At 35.7% G+C, this 22,140-nt stretch overlaps 1 protein-coding gene across 3 annotated transcripts in view; it reads right to left on the reverse strand.

Moving 5' to 3' along the window:
• The window catches only part of Fam120c (family with sequence similarity 120C), a 109,038-nt gene that overhangs the window by 71,853 nt on the left and 15,045 nt on the right, over positions 1 to 22,140 (reverse strand). For all 3 annotated transcript variants that reach the window (XM_047535507.1, XM_047535506.1, XM_047535508.1), the window contains exons 2-4: positions 11,484 to 11,730; positions 10,150 to 10,232; positions 6,322 to 6,450 (exon numbers count right to left, since the gene is read on the reverse strand). In XM_047535507.1, the coding sequence (XP_047391463.1) occupies positions 6,322 to 6,450; positions 10,150 to 10,232; positions 11,484 to 11,730 (459 nt within the window). The remainder of the gene's footprint in view (positions 1 to 6,321; positions 6,451 to 10,149; positions 10,233 to 11,483; positions 11,731 to 22,140) is intronic.

The following is a 22,140-nucleotide window of genomic DNA, read 5'->3' on the forward strand; positions in this document are numbered from 1 at the left end:
TTACTCAATGTGCCCACAAATGATTAATGGCTAGGCTATGTGACCAAAGAGAAACATTCTAACCTCCAAGTATAGAGTGGTTGTTATGGGACTTAGTTGTCATGAAATTTCATCCTTAAGAAAGTTTGTAAACATTTTCCAAATTATCAAAATCTAACAATAGCTCACCTACTTGTGATCCCAACCCACCCCCTCAAAAATCATATGCATCAGCAAAGCACTCAAACATGGGCATGTCACTCATCTTCTGAGAGGTGAGGGTCACCTATACTTCTGAGTGTGAATTTCTTTGCTGTTCTTAAAAAAATCTTTACCTTTCTCTTGCTTAAGAACATGTCCGATGGGCTGGGGAGATAGCTCAGTTGGTAAAGTGCTTGCATTGCAAGCACAAGTTCCTGGATTCAATCCCCAGCACCGCAAAAAAAAAAAAAAAAAAAAAAGAACATGTCTGATGACCTTTTTTGTAATGAATGTTAAGAACTTGCTTGGGGTTGGGGATGTAGCTCAATGGTAGAGTGTTTGCCTAGGGCAGCATGCTCAAGTCCCTGAGTTTGATCCATAGCACCACAGGATAAAAAATAACCTGAATGGTTCCAAGCTGAGGTTCCCTTCCTTTAAGACCTCCTCGGACCCTCTCTGGTGACAAAAATACTACTGATTCAATGGTGTGTTTAGCATTTCTTATTCCTCCAGAACCTCAGGGTACATATATATATGTATAAAATATATATATGTATATGTATAAAATATATATATATAATATACACTGAAATCTATAATATATATATAATATACATATATATATAATATATATATATATATATATAATATATATATATATATATATATAATATACACTGAAATCTAGAAGTGTTCACTACTTAAGGGGACAGAGAAAGCTCCATAAGAAACTAGTTCAGGCTGAAGGGGTGGTGCACACCTGTAAATCCTAGAGGCTCTGGAGAAATGAGACAGGAGGATCACAAGTTCAAAGCCAGTCTAAGCAACTTAGTGAGATTCTATCTCAAAATAAGATATTAAAAGGACTGGTTGTGGCTCAGTGGCTAAGTGCCCTGGCGTTTGCTCTCTGGTCCAAAAAAAAAAGGATGAAACTGAAAAAGAAAGAATCAAATTGTAGTCTAGTTCTGGCCTATGGAGTGAAAACGTGGTCTCCAAAAATTCAGAGTATAAAGGAATACCCTGTTTTCCTTTTTATTTTTTCTTTTCCCTTTTGTTCCAGACCAAAGCAAAACTTGGATGGCAACAGTGGCAATGAAAGTGGCAGGAAACTAAAACTCTGAATGATAAGAACCTTCCTCTCTAATCAGAAGAATGGTTTTCTTCACTCTTTTGGTCCTCATGCTCCTTGGCCTCAGTCACAGACACAGTCATAAAAAGTACACCACAAAGTTGCATGATTAAAGCCCTGACTTTATGACAAGAGAACCCAAAGGGGGTGGGCCCAAAGAACCAGGAAGCCTGAATAGATGCAGAGGGGGAGAATTACTAAAAGCAAAATGACAAGTTTTTTATCAAGCACTGGGCTCACTCCTGAGATACACATGCATGAATCAGACTAAATAGCAGACCCAGACTCTAAGAACTGAATTAATTAATAGATGATGGCTCAAGATCCAGACTAATCACTAAATGGCATATACACAGGAGTAATTCAGATATGTTTGCAAAAACTTTGAAAACCACACTGACAATGAAAGCACAGTTCACAAAAGCCTAAAGAACTAGTGGTCTGAACCAAAATAGGTTGAGTGATTCCTAAAACAAAAATTATCAACACATGCCATAATGCTGAAAAAAGACCAATAGCCTCATAACATAATATTTAAACTTTCTTAGATATAATCCAAAATTACTTGACATGAATAGAACCAGGAAAATATTAACTCTCATGGAAAAAAGAGAATTGACAGATACCAATGTTGAGAAGACACACAGTTAGGTATTACCTAACAAAGACACTTTTTTTTTTTTGCTGTACTGGGGATTGAACTCAGGGCCTTCTACCAGCTGAGCTATCTCCCCAGCCCAAAAAGACACTTTCAAAGCCATTACAGCAATGTATGAAACTAACAGGAAAACTTGAAACAAAGTCTCAGTAAGGAAAGAAAATATATGAAAATAACCAAGTGAAAATTATACAACTCAAAAATACAATAACTAAATAAAAAAACTTGGTGGAAGGACTCTAAAGCAAAAGAGGGATGGCAAAGTGTCAATGAAGCTGATCATAGATTAACAGATATTATCCAGTATGATACAAATAGAAAAATAATTTCTTAAAAAAAAAGAGAAAGAAAGAGAGAATAGCCAGGCGTGTGGTCCCAGCAGCTAGGGAGGCTGAGACAGGAGGATTTTGAGTTCAAAGCTGGTCTCAGCAAAATCGTGGTGCTAAGCTCTGTGAGATTCTGCCTCTAAATAAAATACAAAAAGATAGGGAATGTTGCTCTGTGGTCAAGTGCCCCTAAGTTCAATTCCCAGTGCCACCCCAAAAAGAGAACAAAGTATCAGAAATCTAGGAGATAACACCAAAAGGTCTAAATTGGTTCTTTGGGGTCACAGAAGGAAAGGAGAAAGAATGTGAGCAGAAAACGTATTTGAAGAAACAATAGTTAAAAATTTACCACATTTAGTGCAATGCAAATTTAGAGATTCAAGAAGCTCAGCAGGGCTGGGTAGATAGCTCAGCTGGTAGAGTGCTTGCCTTGCAAGCACAAGGTCCTGAGTTCGATCCCCAGTACCACAAAAAAAAAAAAAAAAAAAAAAGGAAGAAGAAGTTCAGCAAATTCTAAACAGGATAAGGTCAAAGAAATCTATGCCTAACACATCACTGATAAATCATGCCAAACAAAGAAGAAATAACACCAAATCTATACGATTCATTCAAAAATTGCAGAGGAGTACTTGTCAACTCATGACTCTGGCATTACCCTGATAACAAAACCAGACCAAGAGAGCACAAAATTAAAACGAAAACTAAATAAACCAAAATCTATAGACCAAAATCCTTTTGAAATAAACAAAATTAAAAACTATTATCCAAAAAAGGGAATAATACACCAGGACCATGTTCTGGGAATGCAAGAATGGTGCAGTATTCAACAATCAATCCAAAATATTAATGGATTAAAGAAGAAAATAATATGATCTTATCAATGGATGGATAAAATGCATTTGGAAAAATACAGTATACATTCTGCAAACCAAGAATAGAAGACAACTTCCTCAACTTGATAACATGCATCTATAAAACCTACAGTTAATATCACATTTAATGGTGATTTACTGCTTTCTCCAAAGATCAGGAACAAGAAAATGATATCTACTTGCAATATTTCTCTATTCAGCATCATTTGGAAATCTTAAATAATGCAGTAAGTCAACAGAAATAAAGGTATGCAGGTTAGGAAAAAATAAAACTGTGTTCAGACAATATGATCCACCTACAGAGAAAATTCCAAGAAGTCTGTAAAAAAAAAAAACTTCTAGAATAGGAGACTTTACAAAGGTCACAATTTATAAGGTCAACACACAAAAATAAATAATTTCTATATATTATCTCTGAACAATTAAAAATGGAAATGAACAAAACAACATTCATGACAATACATGCCTCAAATAGGAAATAAGTATAAATACTAAAAACCATGTACCAGACTTGTATGTTAAAAAGTATAAAACTTGCAGTTGATGAAAGAAATTGAATATGACCAAATAATAGAGGTATACCATATTCATGAATTCAAAGACTAACCAAAATCATCTATATATTTAACACAGTTCCAATCAAAATCCCAGAAGAATTTCTTTCCTACAGATATAACTAAAATTATTCTAAAACTTATTTGGGAAGGCAAAAAAAACTTTAAAAATATTGAAAAAGAATAAAATTGGAGAAATCACTACTCAATTTTAAGACTTACTATAAAGTTACAATAATCAGTGTGCTACTGGAAAAGGATAGACATATAGATCAAGTGAACAGGAGAATCCAGAAATACACCCATGCAATTTAACCAAATTATTTTTGACAAAAGTGCAAAGGCAATTCAACAGAGAAAAGATGGTCTTTTAAACAAACTCTGTTTAAACAACTAGATATCCCTATGCAAAAACAAACAAAAACTCCTAACACTTTATAAAGAGATTAACTATAAGTTAATGATTTGTTCTAAATGTAAAATGCATAACTCTTTGATTTACAAAAATTATCATGCATGCAGTTAGGCAACAAGTTCTTAGACATGATACCAAAAGCATTATCCATGAAAGATAAAAACTGACCAAAATTAAAAATTTTGTTCTACAAAAGATGTTAATGAAAGAATTAAGAAACAACCTGGAAGAAAATATTTATAAACCAGATACCTGGCAAAGGACTCAGATGTAGAATATATAAGGAATTCTCAAAGTACAATATTTAAGCGAACAAATGAACTTTAAAAATGGGCAATGGCTGGAGATGTGGCTCAGTGGTAGAGCACTTGCCTGGCATGTGTGAGGCCCTGGGTTCAGTCCTCACACTGCATATAAATAAATAAATTAAATAAAAGATTCATTGACAACTAAAAAATATTTTTTAAAAAATGGGTGAAAGACTATTTGTTAACAGACCATTCACCAAAGAAGATACATGGATGACAAGTAAAGCAGAAAAAAATATTTTTATCATTAGTTATTTGGGAAATGCAAATTAAAACTGTAATGAGGGCTAGGAGTGTGGCTCAGTGATAAAACATGAGCCTAGCATGTTTGAGGCCCTGATTCTATTTCCACTATGGTAAAATAAAAATAAGTTACAAAATAAGTAAATGGCCAGGCATGGTGGCATACACCTATAATCCCCATAATTTACAAAGTCAGCCTCAGCAACTTAGACCTTATCTCAAAATAAAAAGTAAAAAGGACTAGGGATGTGGCTAAGTGGTTAAGCATACCTGGGTTCAATAATAAGTAAATAAGCCAGGTGTGGTGGCTGGCTTAGGTAGGAGGATCACAAGTTCAAAGCAAGCCACAGCAACTTAGCAAGGCTCTAACTAAATTAGCAAGACCCTGTCTCAAAAATAAAAAATAATAAAAAGGGCAGGGAGGTAGCTAAGTGGTTAAGCACCCCTAAGCTCACTCCCTGGTGTAAAGAAAAAAAAAATAAATGCATTTTAAAAATTAACTGACCAAGTACTGATAAAAAGGAACAGTGACTAGAAACTGTTTAGCAAGGTCTATATGCTTACCATATGACACAAAAATCCCACTCCTAGATATGTACATTAGGGAAATGAAAACTAACATCTACCCAAAAACCTATACACAAGTATTTATAGCTGTTCTATTCATAACCACCAAAAATTATAATCAACCTAAATAACCTTTAAGAGGTAAATGAATAAAAAACATGTGGTATATCCATACAACAAACATTACTCAACAATAAAAAGGAACAAATTATTGACACGTGTAACATGCAACAACTAAGGATTATACTGGATGAAAGAAACCATTTTTAAAAGATTATCTACTGTATGATTCCATTCATATGACATTCTCCAGAAGACAAAGTTATAATGACAGAGACTAATTAGTGGTTTCTAGGGATTTGGGATAGGCTTGGGTGTTATTACAAAGCAATAATCAATTTGCTAAAAATAAAGCCAACATATTTTCATAATTTTTAGTTTAATTTTGTTAGGATAAAATACTAGTTGAGTCCTTTCTCCCATTATTAACAAAGAAATTTTGATTCACGTCTTATGTGGACTCATTTTAAGTGTCTTTATCATTACCTATTTAAACCTCCACTAAGCAAGATCTCCTTTATGCTAAAATACACAAAAAAAAATGACTGGGGATGTAGCTCAGTGGTAGAGCACTTGCCTAGTATATGGGAGGCCCTAGGTTTGATCCCCAGTACTGGAAAAAAATTAATTAGAAGGAGATATGTCAGATTAACTTAAACAATTCACTTAAAATATCATTACCCAGAAACAACTCAGTAATGGTATTTTAGGCGAATTGTTTAAGTAACTGTGTAATGATATTTTAAGTGAATTGTTTCCCTTCTTTATTCCCTTATTTATTTTCAGAGGGATTGTTTCACTTTAATCATCTACAGGAAGAAAAGCAAAGAAACCTTTCAATCCAAGTCTAAAAATATTTTAAAGGAAATTTTTAGGGCTCTGGTCTGTAAGATTGGAGAAGACAAGCAAAGAGAAGTTATGTGTCACAGAAAACAACAGGAGACTTGCAGGTGTTGCTGGAGAAGGTAAAACAACTGTTAATTCTTTATTAAAGAGTAGGCTGGCTCACCTGAGATTGTTTGAAAACATCCTTCCCAACCACATCCAGGTTTGAAGGGTCTTTGATAGAACTTACATACTCAGAAACAGCCTTGATCACCACATCACAGGGTGGAAGAACCAGTTGATGAGCTCGAACCTAGAAAAGGCAAAACAAAGAATGGTCACTAACATTAAAGATGGATCACTAAAATGCACATAGTGATGCACCCTGTAATCCCAGCTACTTGGGAGGCTGAGGCAGGAGGATTGCAAGTTTGACAGCAGCTTCAGCAATTAATCAAAAACATGTCTCAAAATTTTAAAAAGGCTGAGGATGTAACTTAGTGGTAGATATTCCCTGAGTTCAATTCCAAGTGCCACAAAATATTTTTTTAAATTAGGAAAAGATGGATCACTAAGAGAAAAAGTTATGTGGGGATGAGATATGAAATTCACTAAATCCCGAGATAAATTATTTTAAAAAGTTTTTTCCCCTTAGTATAGAGCACCTGGAAAAGATTAAAAATTACAAAGACATAAAAACATACCATTCATAATCCTACTACATACATAACAACTGTTTGATGACACCACCATAATCAGTCAATTCTCCTTCATGAGACCTTTTGTCTGCTTCCAACTTTTTGTTATTTTCATTACTTTTAATAATGTAATGGGTGGACCACCTTTGGATCTGATTGAATTAGTCACAAAAATGCCCTTTTGAGATAATCAGGAAAACCTGAAAATGGACTACATGTTAAGAAGATACCAAGAAATTAGCATTGTTTCTTAGTGATAATGGCAGTGGGCTTATGTGGGATTGAAATAACTTAAGGTACTGCATTTTGCTTTAAAATACATTAGCAACAACAAGAGCAACACTCAACAATATTGAAAAATCTTTATTTATTTAATTTTTCAGTACCTAGGATGGAATACAGGGTCTCACACATGACAGATAACAGTTCAACCTCTAAGCTACACCCCCAGCCCTTTTTATTTTTATTTTAAATTTTTTGGTATCAGTGATAGAACCCAGGGGCTCTTAGTCGTTGAGCCACATCCCCAGCCCTTTTTACTTTATTTTGTTTTAAGACAGGGGTCTTGCTACATTGTTTAGGGCCTTGCTAAGTTTCTGAATTTCAAACTTGTGATTCTCCTGACTCAGTTTCCCTAGTTGCTGGAATTACAGTTGTGTGCCACCAAGCCCAGCCTCCCCAGCCTCTTTTTAAACTTTCATTTTGAGATGGGTCTCACTAAATTGTACAGGCTGGCCTTGAACTTGCAATATTCCTGCCTCAGTGTCTGGAGCAGCTATGATTACAGGCATGTGCCACCACAACAGACTTCATACTTAAAAATGTTTTAAAGAAGTTTTTGATGCTCTGATGAAATGTGGGTGTGACTTATTGCCCACTTTCCAATTAATTATAAGCTTATTCAAATTGTAATTATGAGTTAAAGTTCATAAATGCTGTGATAAAAACTGTTTCGCAAAAATGATGTACCATTTTTTCCTTTAAAAAATATTTAATGCATACTATATGCCAGACACTGTCCTAAGTACCAGGGACATAGCAGGGTACAAGAAAGAAAAATTTCTGCCCACATGGGAGCTTAAATTCTAATGTGGGTGTGTTGGGATGTGGTGAGGGGAGTGAAACAAAATTAATAACTAAGTAAAATATATAGTGTGGTAGATGTAGATAAAAGCTATAAAAAAGTAAATAGAGAGAAGGAACTGGGAATTCAAGCACATGTATGTGTACAAGTGCAAATGTGTGTGTGTGCACATAAAATTTGAAATGGGTGTGTGCATAAAATTTTAAATAGGGTGATCAGGAAAGGCCTCATTGAGAAAATGACATTTGAGAAATCTCTACGAGTAAGGAAATGGCTATGTGACAATAAAAGGCATTCTAAATAAAAGAGATGTTAAGTGCAACGGTTCTAACAGTGAAAAGAAAAAAAAAAGGAAAGATGAGAATAGAAGTATAACAGGGGGCCAGAGAGTACAGGGGTTTATAAGATGTGGTAAGGATTGGTACACTGAAAACAGATTGGAATGGGAAGAAAGTATAAGCAAAGGATCAACCGTTAGTAAGCTACTGCAATAATCCAGGCAAGAAATAATAATGGTGTATCTGTAATCCCAGAGACTCAGAGGTTGAGGCAGAAGGACTGGAAGTTCAAGGTCTGTCTCATCAAGTAATCAAAAAACCCTGTCTCAAAACAAAAAATAGAAAAATTCAGGGGTGTAGCTCAGTGGTAGAGCACCCCTTGATTCCATTCCCAATAACAGGGGAAAAAAAGAACAATGCCCATTTAGATATGTAAATGAAGATGTTTAGTAGCCAACTAAATCTAGGTCTGGACTTTGAGAAAGAAGTAAGAACTGGAGACATAATCTTAGGAGTCATCAATGGGCAGATGATCATAAAGTCATGAGACTGGATAAAATCAATCAGTGTGTAGACAGAAGGGAAGGAAACCAGGACAGAACTCTGGGACACTTCATATTTTGAAGATAAGAGAACAGAAAAGGATACTGAGATGCAGCAGTGAGATAGGAAGGAAATCTGAAAAGAGTGGTTTCCTTATAGACAAATGAAGAATGAGCAACATGTCAAATGCCAACTAGTCAAGGAAGATGAAAAGAGAGAGCTGGCCACTGGGTTTATTAACCTGGAGGTTACTGACAAGGCCAAGGGTAATTACAGCAAATCAGATTGAATAGAGAACAGGGGAGGAGGATAGTAACCAGCTTAAGTACAGACATCTCTTTAGAATACTTTGATATGAGAAGAAGTATGTAGCAGCTTGGGTGTTGGGAGTGAGGTCAGTGGGTTATTTTTATTTTTTGGTGCCAGGGATTGAACCCAGCAGTGCTTTATCACTGAACTACATCCTCAACCATATTTTTATTTTAAGACAGGGTCTCACTAAGTTGCTTAGGGCCTCACTAAGTTGTTGAGTCTGGCTTTGAATTTCCGATCCTCCTGCCTCAGCCATCTGAGCTGCTGGGATTACAGGCTGTGCCACCATGCCCAACTTGTTTTATCTTTTAAGATGGATGTGTGTTTATTCATCTGACGGGAAAAATCAATGAAGAGAGAAAAATAGATGATGTGGAGAAAGAGAAGAATTGCTGTACCAATGCCCTAAAATTGGCAAGAGGTGATAGAATCTAGTGTAAGTGGAGGGGTTGGCTTTTGAAAGGAGCATAGACAGGTCATCCACAGCTAACAGGAGCACATGGACACATAGATACATGCAGGTGAGGTAAAGGGCATTTGGGAGTTTATGAAAGGTTCTCTTCCTATTGCTTCCATTTTCTCAGTGAAAAGGAAGTGAAATTATATACTGAGAATGAGAAAATAAAGAAGTATTTGAGGCTGGAGGAAAGAGATGATATAAAACAGTCATCTAGGAAAGTGAGAGAGAGGGAAATACAATACAATCGCCAACTTACACCACCACCAGAAGTGTAGGTGGGCATCAGTCTCACCACAGTCTTGATAGAATAATTTTTCAATATTTGCCCCACTGTTAACAAAAAAATCATACTGCTCATTTAATTTACATGCCTGGCCACTACAGATGTTGAACATCTAGTCATATTATTGGTCACTATATTTCCTCTTTGATGAATTTTCTGTATCAGTCCTTTGTTCATTATTTTACTACTATTTTTCTTTATAGATATGTATGAATTCTTAAGATATTAAGGGCATTATTACAACTAATTGATCTGTATCTTAAATGTTTTGAATTTAATGAAAGACAATTATTCCATCAAACTCCAAAACTTGATAACAGTCTATCTGCACAGGCAGGAAATGGGACACATTACCTTAAGGGATGCAAGAGGATGTTCTGGTCCCAAGAGGCTCCAGTGAAAAGCAGCCAAGTCCTCATCTGGGAGAATGTGGTTACCTGTAAAGTACATTTGTCATTTATTGACTATACAAAGGTTTCTTAGAATCCCCAGGCCATGAAGAAGATTCTGGGAGAGAAAATGACTAAATAAATCACATAGGCCAGTATTCTTAATGTAATAATTACAATAGCAATATGCTGATTACCTACTACATATCATGTGCTTTATATGTAGCATTTGTATAATATCCATGCATAATAGTATTACTCCAATTTTACAGATAAAGAAACTGAGGTTCAGACAATTTTGGTGACTTGGCCCTAGTTATGTACATACCAGGATGAAAAGCTAGGACTATCTGATTCCAAAGTCCATGCTATTATCTATCACCTAGTTATGCTGCCTTTATAATAGCAGCAACCAAATTAATGACTGCCTAATAAATATTGAGCATATTATATCTCATTTCATTTAACCTCATCAATAATATATGAGGTATTATTCCCATTCCACAGATAAGTAAACTGAAACTGGTAAAGTGTGACTTCAGTGATTTGTATAAGGTCAAATTCCAAAACTTGTGCTGATAACTATTAGGCTACCCAAACTCATATCCTTTGGAATTATAGAGCAGTGATCACACCTAAGATAATATACTAACCTTCATGCTGTAGTTATTTGGAAAACCAATTCAAAACATAACCAACTCCCCAGAATTTACTTTAAAATACAACTTTAAAAGATAGTATAATAGAGAGTTATAGGAATGGATAAATATATGATAAAACAAGTATAGTGAAATGTTAATGGCAGAATACAGGTGGTGGATATACAGTTTTCATTGTAAAATTCTTTAAATTTTGCTGTATTATGGAGATTTTCATAATAAAATATTAGTACAAAAGAAATGAAAAAAAAAAGGAAAATATAATCCATAATTTGTGTTCCTGGCCTAAATTTAGACACTGGGGAAGAAATGCTAATTATCTGAGTAAGGAACCAAAATAACTATGATAAGTAAAATATTTAGCATAAAAGTTATAAAATGTAAAAAGATAGTAAGTTTTACAAGAATACAAATAATTTTTTGGAGTATCCCACAACAATCCATGAGTCAAACATTCTGACTCACATTAGGGTGGCCTACAAAGAAGCCCAAGCATCCACTGTGTTTTTCACAGCATGATGTTTGGCATGAGAATTTTTAAAAAGATGAATCTAATGATGATAGGCTAAATCACTCTAGTCTTCATCCTTAACAATGGAAGAGGAAAATTTACTTGGACTTTTTCATTTGGACTACATACCTAGCAGTGCAGCAAATATGGGAAAATTCATCCGCTTCAGGCCCAGCTGCTTGGCTACCTCCTGCATCAGAAACTGGTTGGTAGTGAGGTTCTTCCCATTCCAACTCAGTTTCAGAGCATGGGAACTGTAGTAAGAGGGAATATTGTAGAGAGCATACTCGGAGTCATGGGCAAGAAGGCCATGGAAGCCATTTTCCCTGAAAAAAGCCACCACTTCCAAATGGTGGTCTTCAAGGCTCTGAAAGACCTAGAGGAGAGAAAAAAACATGTCATGCCACAAAAACTGATCTGCACTGTTAGAAGTCAGGAAAATTTTATAATTTGATGAAATTTAAGATTACATGTGGTTGCACAGAATATATTTTAAAAGAGCAAAAACAAAACCAAAGTGTTCTCTCAGCCTAGAACTTGATTATTTCTGTAAACAAAGACAGAATCGTACATGTGTTCACTCAAATGCCCAGTCAGTTTTTACTCCTTTTATGAAGCTTGGTCTAAGATGTTTCAAAATCAGAAGGATAAAATTAACAAGGTATATATCACATAAGTGTCAAACAATAACAGAGGAGACCTTTGTTAGAAAAATAATAAAACCATTATTTATTGCTCACAATCTACTATGTGCTACGCATACTCTACCTACATTTTCTTATCAGAACAGCCATGACAAGGTACATATTGATGAAAAAACTCAGAATGGATATAGAAATGAAAACCTACATTCATCTAACTCTTTTTAAAAGTTCATGCTTTTTATTTTAGAAGCACCTAATACTGCAGAGCACCTACCTAGGGTACTTCCAACAGGAAGTGGTCAGAAACTTCATCCCATTTTAGAAATGGGGAAAATAGGGCTGTAAGAGTTTGGCTGTCCCAGAGTTGCATTAATGAGTGGTGAACAAGTCAAACACAAGCTAACCTGACTTCAGTACACATACATTTTCCATTGTACCAGACGCCTTCCTGGAGAGCATTTTGGTTGTTTTGTTTGTTTGCTTTGTTTGGTACTAAGAATTGAACCCAGGGGTACTTAACCACCAAGCTAAGTCCCCAGCCTTTTTATTTATTTATTTTTAAATTTTTAGACAGGGTCTCACTAAGTTTGCTTCAGGCCTTGCTAAGTTGCTAAGTTGCTAATCTTGTGATCTTCCTGCTTCAGCCTCCCGAGTTGCTGGGATTACAGGTGTGCACCACCATCACCGGCTGAGAGAACTATTTCTTATGAAACAGTGATAGACTGTTAAGTACTCTTCCTATATGTGCCTCGAATGCTGCACTTGAAACATACTAAGGTTACCTATATATTGGATTCTCCAAGTTCCTTGACTACAGAGTTTTTATTTCTGGCTCCCACATAAGACCTGGTGCATGGTAATGCTAATGATAATGGCTAACAGACAGTGAATATGTATAAAGCAATGTTGCAAATACTGAACATGCCTTAACTTGTTTAATATTCACAATAACCTTATGAAGTCATAATTACTATTATTAGCCCCCTATTTTAAATTATTTCCAATGGAACAGAATTAGAAGGAGCAAATGCTAGATGTCAGCTCAAGACCCTATGGGCCTTGATAATTTTGTTAAATTCAATTTACTTGCTTTTCATTTAAGTTGTAAAGGAATTATAGTTTTCTGGAGTCCAACAGAAGTTTCAATGCATTAAACTTTTGCTATGGAGTTTAGTCATGTTGACAGTAATGCTCCACATTAGGTCACATAAAAGGATATAAGCAGATAGTGAAGCAAGGTCTGTATTATTTTATGTTTAGATTAAGGAACCACCAAGTAGTTCAGCATACCTAGAGTTATGATTAACTCCAGATGTGTAAGGGTACAAGTATAGTTTTATGCTGTCCCTCGTGATAGTTTCTTCCAGTTTATCACTCATAAAAGCATCCGTCTACCTTGTACCAGGCACAGTGTAGTGTGATATGTTCTCACTTATTATCCCAACCTGATCACAGGCATCATAAAATCATATTTTACAGATGAAGAAACTGAGGTTGAGAGAAGTTAGGTGCCATTTTCAGAACTGGGAAGCAGTGATCTGTGTCAGACTAATATGAAAATCCATGTTCTGTTCACTATACACCTAATCTTTAGCTGGTCTGATGCTGATTATGCTACCATCCAAGTAATTTCTTTTCTCTACTGGGGACTGAACTCAGGGACACTTTATCACTGAGTTATTTCCACAGTCCTTTTTATTTTTTATTTTGAGACAGGGTCTCACTAAGTTGCTTAGGGCCTTGATAAGTTGCTGAGGCTGTCCTTGAACTTAAGATCCTTCTGCCACTGCCTCCTGAGTCACTGGGATTTCAGGCATATGCCACTGTACCCAGTTCCATTCAAGTGATTTCAACTACAGAAAGCCAAACATTAATGCTTTTTAACTAATCTGGTGGTTCCCATGATACTAGGAATGTAAATCACAATCACCAGGAGAGCTTTTCCAAATATACTAACTTGGGCCTGACCTCAGATCTGCTGAAACAATTTGCTGAATGTGAGCCAAACATATATTTGAAATGGTTTCCAGTAGGTTCTGATGCATACCCTCCCTTAATTAAGAATCACTAAACTAAAACAATTATTCATATTATTACTTAGAATAAACAACAAGACTACCTAGAGCTAATCTGCAGCAAAATAAAAAAAGTCTCAATGTTCCAGGTATAGAACTTCTTTCACTATGTATTCTGGAATAGAATAATGATAAACAGAATAAGAATGTCACAAAACTGTCTCACAATTTCCCATTATCCCGCTCCTACTAGGCTAGCTTCCTAACCGACTGTATCCTAGATTACTCCTACTTCCATCTTTGCTCACTTGGGTTTCCCTACCTCGAATGCCTTACTGTCTTTCTTGCCCAGTGTTCTGAATACTTTCCATAGGCCTATATTATTCTTATCTAAGATATTCTCTTATTCTTGGATAATTTCTCTCATTTTCATTTTATAGCACTGAGATAGATGTCACAGTATTAATTTGACAGTACCATCATCTCCAAGTTTTAATCTCATAAATTCTATCTTACTCTTGTATATATCCTCCAGGTTCTAATGACAGCATTAAGCCCTGGCAAATGAGAGACACCATCATTTTAGCATTTGATTTCTACAGTACATGTCCTGAAGTCAGTAGGAAAAGTCTGCCTGCATTGCTGGCTACCTAATCTCAAGTAGCGATATTAGTTATCAGTTAGGTATCTACCACATAGCAGGCACTGGTCTAAATCCACTTCATTTCCACTAACCTCACAATAACATTGTGAGGCATTATTAAGTAATCCTCTCTCAGCCACCAGGGTATGTTCCAAGATCCCTGAATGGAAGCCTGAAATGGTTGATAGTACCAAGCCCTCTATATCCCATGTTTTTATCTTAGACATATATACAACTTTAATGCCTTTTCTAACTTAACACTTAAATATATTGACTATAACTTCTGCAGTTTGAGGTATAGCAGCCAAACTAGCTTCATAGAAGATTCATTCTTACTATAGATCTTAGCAACCTCAACATATGATTTTTTTCTTTCCTCATTAAGGGAAACACTGCTTCTCTTTGACATATGTAAATTGTCAGCACCGCTACTTTGGTGCTTTGGGGTCATTAGTAAGTAAAATAGGGGTTATTTGAACACAAGCTCTGAGATACTCCAATAGCCAAACTAATCATCAAGATAGTTACTAAATGACTAATTAACATGTAAATATATAGCATAGATACACTGGAAGGATGATACAAAGTTTCATTACACTATTCAGAAGGGTGTGCAATTTAAGACTTATGAATTGTTCATTTTGGAATTTTCTACTTAATATTTTTGGGCCACAGCTGATCACAGGCACCTGAAACCATGCAAAGTAAAATCATAGATAAGGGGGTGGGGACTGCTACATCTATATTTTACAGATAGATGACACTCAGAGGATACAGAACTTGACCAAAGTCACACAGCTAAAAAGTGAAGCTGGGGCTGGGGCTGGGGCTGGGGCTGGGGCTGGGGCCAGGGCTGTAGCTCAGTGGTAGAGCACTTGTCTACCACAGGTGAGGCACTGGATTTGATCCTCAGCACCACATAATAAAAAATAAATTAAATAAAGGTTAAATTATTTTTAAAAAAGTGAAGCTGGCCTATAATCACAACATCATTAGTCACCAGAGAAATGCCAGTCAAAGTCATGAGAAACTAGTTAATACCAAGTAGGATAACCATAATTTAAAAAATAGAAAATATTGAGTATTGGCAAGGATGTGGAAAAATTGTAATCATCATACATTGTTGGTAGAAATGAAAAGTGGTGAAGTCACTTTGAAAAACACTCTGCAAAGTCCTCAAATGGTCAAACATAGCTATATGATCCAGCTATTCTACTCCTAGATACATACCCAAAAGAACTGAAAGGCTGTGTTCACCAAAACCTTGTATATGAACATTCAGAATAGCCTTATTCAGAATAGCTAAAAAATGGAAACAACACAAATTTCTATCATTTGATGAATGGTTAAACAAAATGTCATATATCCACACAAGGGAACATTATTCAACTATAAAATGGAACACAGTACTGACTCTTGTTATAATAACTGAATCTTGACAACATACTATATGAAATAAGCCACACACAAAAGACTACATGATGAACAACTGCTTTTTATGAAATGTCCAAAACAGGCAAGTTCATAGAGTTGGAAAAATAAATTAGCAATTTCCAGGGATTGGAGTGGGGAAGAGGGAAATGGGTAATGACTGTTAGTGGGTGGGTACTGGGTTTCCTTTTGAGGTTACAAAATGTTTTATAACTAGATAGTGGTGATATTTGCACAACTGTGAATATACTAAACACCAACCTACATACTTTAAACGGTGAATTACATGGCATATGAATTATATCTCAATTTTTAAAAAGTGGAGCTAGGATTCATATTCAACTCTGTCCACAAAGCCCAAGTTCCCTAATTCTCACTTTAAGAATTTTTTACTACAGAAAAATATAATCATACAAAGAGCATAACTTTTTTTTTAATACCAGGGATTAAGCCCAGGGGCGCTTAACCACTGAGTCACATCCCTAGCCCAAGAGCATAACTTTTTAAAATTGGTACATTATGACCATTCATAAAGTGAGTTTCATGACATATTTGCACATGCATATAGTTTATTCAGTTTTACCCCTAGTTCCTCCCCTTTCCTGCCTGATCCCCTTCCTCAACTCTACTGATCTCCATTGTGTTCTACCCACTGCTTGCTTACTCTCTTTCTCTCACACACACACACATACATACCCCATGTAGCTCAGTGTGTAGGGCATTCTATAAGTGCACTCCATATTTGCATGACAAATACCATGACATAGTTCTCAGAATGTACCCATCATTAAACAAATGAGTGCATGATGGTTTAAGAGAAAATCCAGTAACAAAATAAAAAGATCAATACCAATTCTCTTAACTATACAAAAATCAAACATTTCTATAGTAAGAATGCATAAATTATTGAATAATAAATAAAAAAATCAAACATTTCTGTTTGGGAAAAGGCAATGTATGTAAACTCAAAAAACAATGACAAAAAATCTTGAACTCATAGCACAAAGGCCTGATTTTAGAAAGCACTTCACAAAAAAGGGAACAAAAGTAGATCCTAAGTATATAAAAATGATCAAACTCACTGGTGATAAGAGACATGGAAATTAAAATTCTGAAACATATAAGAGTAGCAAATAATTGTTTGGTTTTTCTTTTTTGTGGTACCAGGAACTGAACTCAGGGGCGCTCTACCATTGAACTACATTCCAGCCCTTTCTGTTTTTTAAAATTGGAGACAGGGTCTCATTAAGTTGTCCAGGCTGGCTTCGAATTTGTGTGAGGAACATGGGAGGACTACCTCAGTCTCCTAAGTAGCTGGGATTACAGGTGTGTACACCTGGTTGCAAATGACATAATGATGAGGGAAACAGGCATACATAAACACTGTTGGTAGGGGTATAAATGGTACAACATCTAGGAAGAGCAATTTGGCAAAATCTTCCAAAATTATAAAAACACATATGTTTTGATCCAGCAATTCTTCCTTCAGGGATTTATCTTTTAGGTACATAAAGCACTTGGAACAATAATGCAAATGCTTATGTTTGAACAACTACTTTTCAAGTATACAAAATATTCATTGCAACATTATTTATAATAGCTAATGACTGAAAACAACCTAATTAAATGCACATCAATAAGGGGACTAACTAAATTATAAAATATGCATACAATAGAATAGTGCAGAATCATAAAAATAACAAAACTCTGTACATATATGTGGAAGAATTACCAAGATATATTAAATGTTAAAAGAGCTGAATTTCCAACACCAAAAAAAGTACAGAACATTTTATATAGTATAGAACTGCTTGTGTCTTCTGAAAAGGTGTACATTTTGTGTAATATGTGTAATATGAATAATACATATTCTTATATATCATTAAATGCATTTGCTTTTATATGTATAATATCTCTGGAAAGAATATACAATAAACTGATAATATTTTGATCACCTCTAGGAAAGAGAATCTAGTGGCTCAGGACAGTGATGGAAGATACTTTTTTTTAACCATATATCATTCTATATCTTTTCAAGTTTTGTATCATGAATTGACATTCAAAAACTGGGGGTTGTGACTCAGTGATAGAGAACTTGTCTTGCATGTACAAGGCCCTGGCTTCCATCCCCAGCACCAAAAATATATATATTATGGTTGAATAAAAGCAGAACACATAAAGGGGGAAAATCAAATACAGGAGAGTATATAGTGAAAAGTATTAGTCCTTTGCTTGTTTTCAGTACCAGGGTCGCTTTACACTGAGCTACATCCTCAGCCCTTTTTATTTTAAATAGATACTTGCTAAATTGCCCAAACTGCCCTCAGACTTGCGATACTCCTGCCTCAGTCTCAAGAGTTGCTGGAATTACAGCACACCTGGCTACGCAATAGTCCTTTTATTTCTAGGAGATAATTGCCATTCTAGGCACCTCCCATGAAGAGACTGATTTAGTAGGTCTTAGGGTCAGGCTGGGAATCTATTTTTAGTAAGAATCTGAGATGATTTTCATGATGAGGCAAATTTAAGAAGTAGCTCTTTAGTCACATCACACAACATGGCAACTTATTTCTAGTAAAATACAATCTAGACTGGAATGTGACAATTAAATGTTGACCAAGGCCTAAAGAGATAAACTTCTAGCTACAATAACCCTCAGAATAGCAATCACCCTGGGTCCATTTTATACATTTATGATGAGTCCCACCACCTATAAGCAGATTTTCCAGTGCCTGGCCATATTGGTCCAGTTTAGTTGTTAACCTTGCAATTCTCTAGGAAATGGTTTAGGAAGATTAAGCCATAAAATATTCAAACTAATCAGAAAAGAAATATACTTGAGTTTTAAAGAAAGCAACTGGTGAGATTCTGAACAACTGTTAAAAGTTTTTAATTGCTGCTTCACCATTCAATATGAATTGAGGACATATTAAGTGCCAGGATGCAGACAGCACAAAGTAGGACATTTAAAAAGCATGTGAGAAATTATGAGTACAGGTTGCCATGGGGAACAGAGGAAAGACACCTTACCAGTCAGAGGGTTAGAGGGGTAATGCTTTTTAGAAGAAGCAACATTTATTAAACTCAGGGAAAGATGACTAAGAAAAGGTTGATGTCTCATTTCCAACCATAAGTAGTCTAAAGCAGTGGCTTAACTGTGCTTCCCCAGCAGGGTGCAATGATGACAGAGGCCTGTAATCCCACAGGCTTGGGAAACTGAGACAGGAGGATCTCAAGCCAGTTTCAGCAACTTAGTGAGGCCCTAAGCAATTCAGTGAGACCCTGACTCAAAAGTAAAACAAAAAAGGGCTGGGACATGACTCAGTGGTTAACTTCCCCCAGGTTCAATTGCAGGTACCAGAAATATAATAAAAAAAAAATTGTGCTTCCCCAAACCCCGATTTCAGCAGGTGGATACAGGGCAAAATAACTGGGGAGGATCAGTGTTCCTACTTCCTCTTCAATCTAATCTCATATCCTCCATTTTATATATTTTGGCTTTCAGAAATTTTTAAAACTATTTAGACCATTATATTTGGGGAATGATTTGTCCATTCATTGAGATATCTTGGTGTCGCTATAATTCTCAGACCTTATTTCTGGAGTTAACTTTCTTTTTTTTATTCTTTGGGTTTAATTCATTTTTTAGTATTTTTTTATTTTTACAGACTGAATTTTGATTCATTGTACACAAATGGGGTACATCTTTTCGAAATGTTTTATTTAAAGAATATTTGCTAGCCAAATGCAGTGGCACACACCTGTAACGCCAGCAACTCGAGAGGCTCAGGCTCAGACCAGCATCAACAATTTAGCAAGACCATGTCTCAAAATAAAAAAAAAATTAGGGTGGAAGAATTCCATCAAAATATAAAGAAAGATCAGTGGATTAGAAGAGGGTATTGGGGAAGGTGAGGATGGACAGGATAATGGAAGAACAGTGGAATGAATTTCACCTAACTCTTCTATGTACATATATGAATATACCATAGTGAACCTCACCATTATGTGTATCCACAAGGTACTAATTAAAACTATAAGTAAACAGTTGAAAGATTAGAAGAGTAGAGGGAAGGGAACAGGGGGAGGAAGTGGGGAGAGAAAGGGGAAGACTGGGGACTGAATTAGAGTAATTTATATTCCACCTTTTTATAATTATGTCAAAATGAATCCTAATGTTATGTATAACTAAAAAGAATTTTAAAAGTAAAAGAGCTGAATGTAGCTCAGTGGTAGAGAAGCCTGGGTTCAATCCCTAGTACCACCCACAAAAAAGCATATTCGCCATAAAAACAAGACTATTAACCACTAGATTGTAAGTTTCAAGAAGGCTGGATTTCTTTCTTCAGTGCTGGGGAAAGAACCCGTGGACTTGCACATGTTAGTCAAGCATTCTACTACTGAAACACTCCCCCAGCCCAAGGCTGGAATTTAAAATTTTTTTTCTCATTGCTGTATCTCTGGTACATAGAACACTTCCAAAAAGCAGGCAATCAATGAACTGGTTCAACTTTCAACCTATATTAACTATACCAGGTACTTATCTAGGTGTGGGGATACAATTGTGAACGAGACACAAAATCCTGCTCTCGTGGAGCTGAAGCTATAATGATTGATGTCCCAAGACAGACGCTGGGCTAAGCAATTAAAGAAATATCTCACTTATCCACCTAATCACATAAAATAGGTATTATATCATTAATCCTGCTCCTCTTGCATTTTTTTAACAGAGAAAACTTTAGCCTGGAAAATTTGAATAACTTAACCAAAATCACACAGCTAGCAACATGGCAGAACTTGGATTTGAACCCAGTGAGGCTCAACTTCAAAATACTGTTGTATTTTGAAGTTTATTATGTTTTGTTTCTCAAAGACAACTACAAAATTGTGCATACACTAATCTCAGATCAATTCACAAATATACAGTAAATATGGGCATAAAATAATAACAAATATGGGCATAAAAAGTCACTAAAGAATAACTGGTGGACCCTCAGTGGCAAAATTATGTTAGCTCCCTTCCTGAAATATAGAAACAACTTAATAAATGCTTGTTTAAATTAACTTCAGGGGCTGGGATTGTAGATCAGTGTTAGAGCACTTGCTTAGCATGCGTGAGGTACTGGGTTTGATTCTCAGCACCACATATAAATAAATAAAGGTCCACTGACAACTAAAAAAAATAAAAAAAATAAAGTTACTCCAAACAAAGGCAATACTTCTTTCAGTTTGTCTCATATCCAATTGGAATATAATGCTTCCAACTATCTACCATGCTAACTATTCCAAACTGGTGTCTGACTCAGGGAGGGATCTATGGTCCTCCTTCTCCACCTGCTCTCAATCCCAAAGCAAAGGAAATCAGAGATGACAAGGAATCAGACCATCATAAGATTTGTGGAGGGGAAATTATGTGTAAATATGCTTTAGCAATAGAAATATGGATGACTTACATTTCAACTGCAAGGCCTATAAGCCTTGAAGTCTAAACACTTCAGACAGACTCAAACTACTGTTGATGTAAGTATGCATTACTAGACACTGTGGAGATAAAAAAAATCAACCATTAAGAGACTAAATTGATAATTACAAAGCTAAAGAATAGTTATAAAAAGAACAGCAGCAATTAAAAACTATAGCCAATTCAAGGCAATATTGATACAGTGCCCTTCCCTCCCAATTGTAAGAATTTCAATTATCTACATGCACATACATAGTAGAGCCTTGACCATAAAATACAGCAATAAGGCTGGAGATAAAATACTGATCAAGTAGCTGGGCAAGGTGGCACATGCCTTTAATCTCAGTGGCTCTGGAGGCTGAGGCAGGAGGATCCTGAGTTCAAAGCCAGCCTCAGCAAAAGCAAAGGGCTAAGCAGCTCAGTGAGACCCTGTCTCTAAATAAAATACAAAATAGGACTAGGGATGTTGCTCAGTGGTTAAGTGCCCCTGAGTTCAATTCCTGGTACTCCCCCCCACACAAAAAATATTGATACTGACCAAGTGCTGAGTACACACCATTAAGATGGTAATTATAATTTGTGGGCATCCAAT

The sequence above is a fragment of the Sciurus carolinensis genome, chromosome X (assembly GCF_902686445.1).
Source record: "Sciurus carolinensis chromosome X, mSciCar1.2, whole genome shotgun sequence".
NCBI lineage: Eukaryota > Metazoa > Chordata > Mammalia > Rodentia > Sciuridae > Sciurus > Sciurus carolinensis.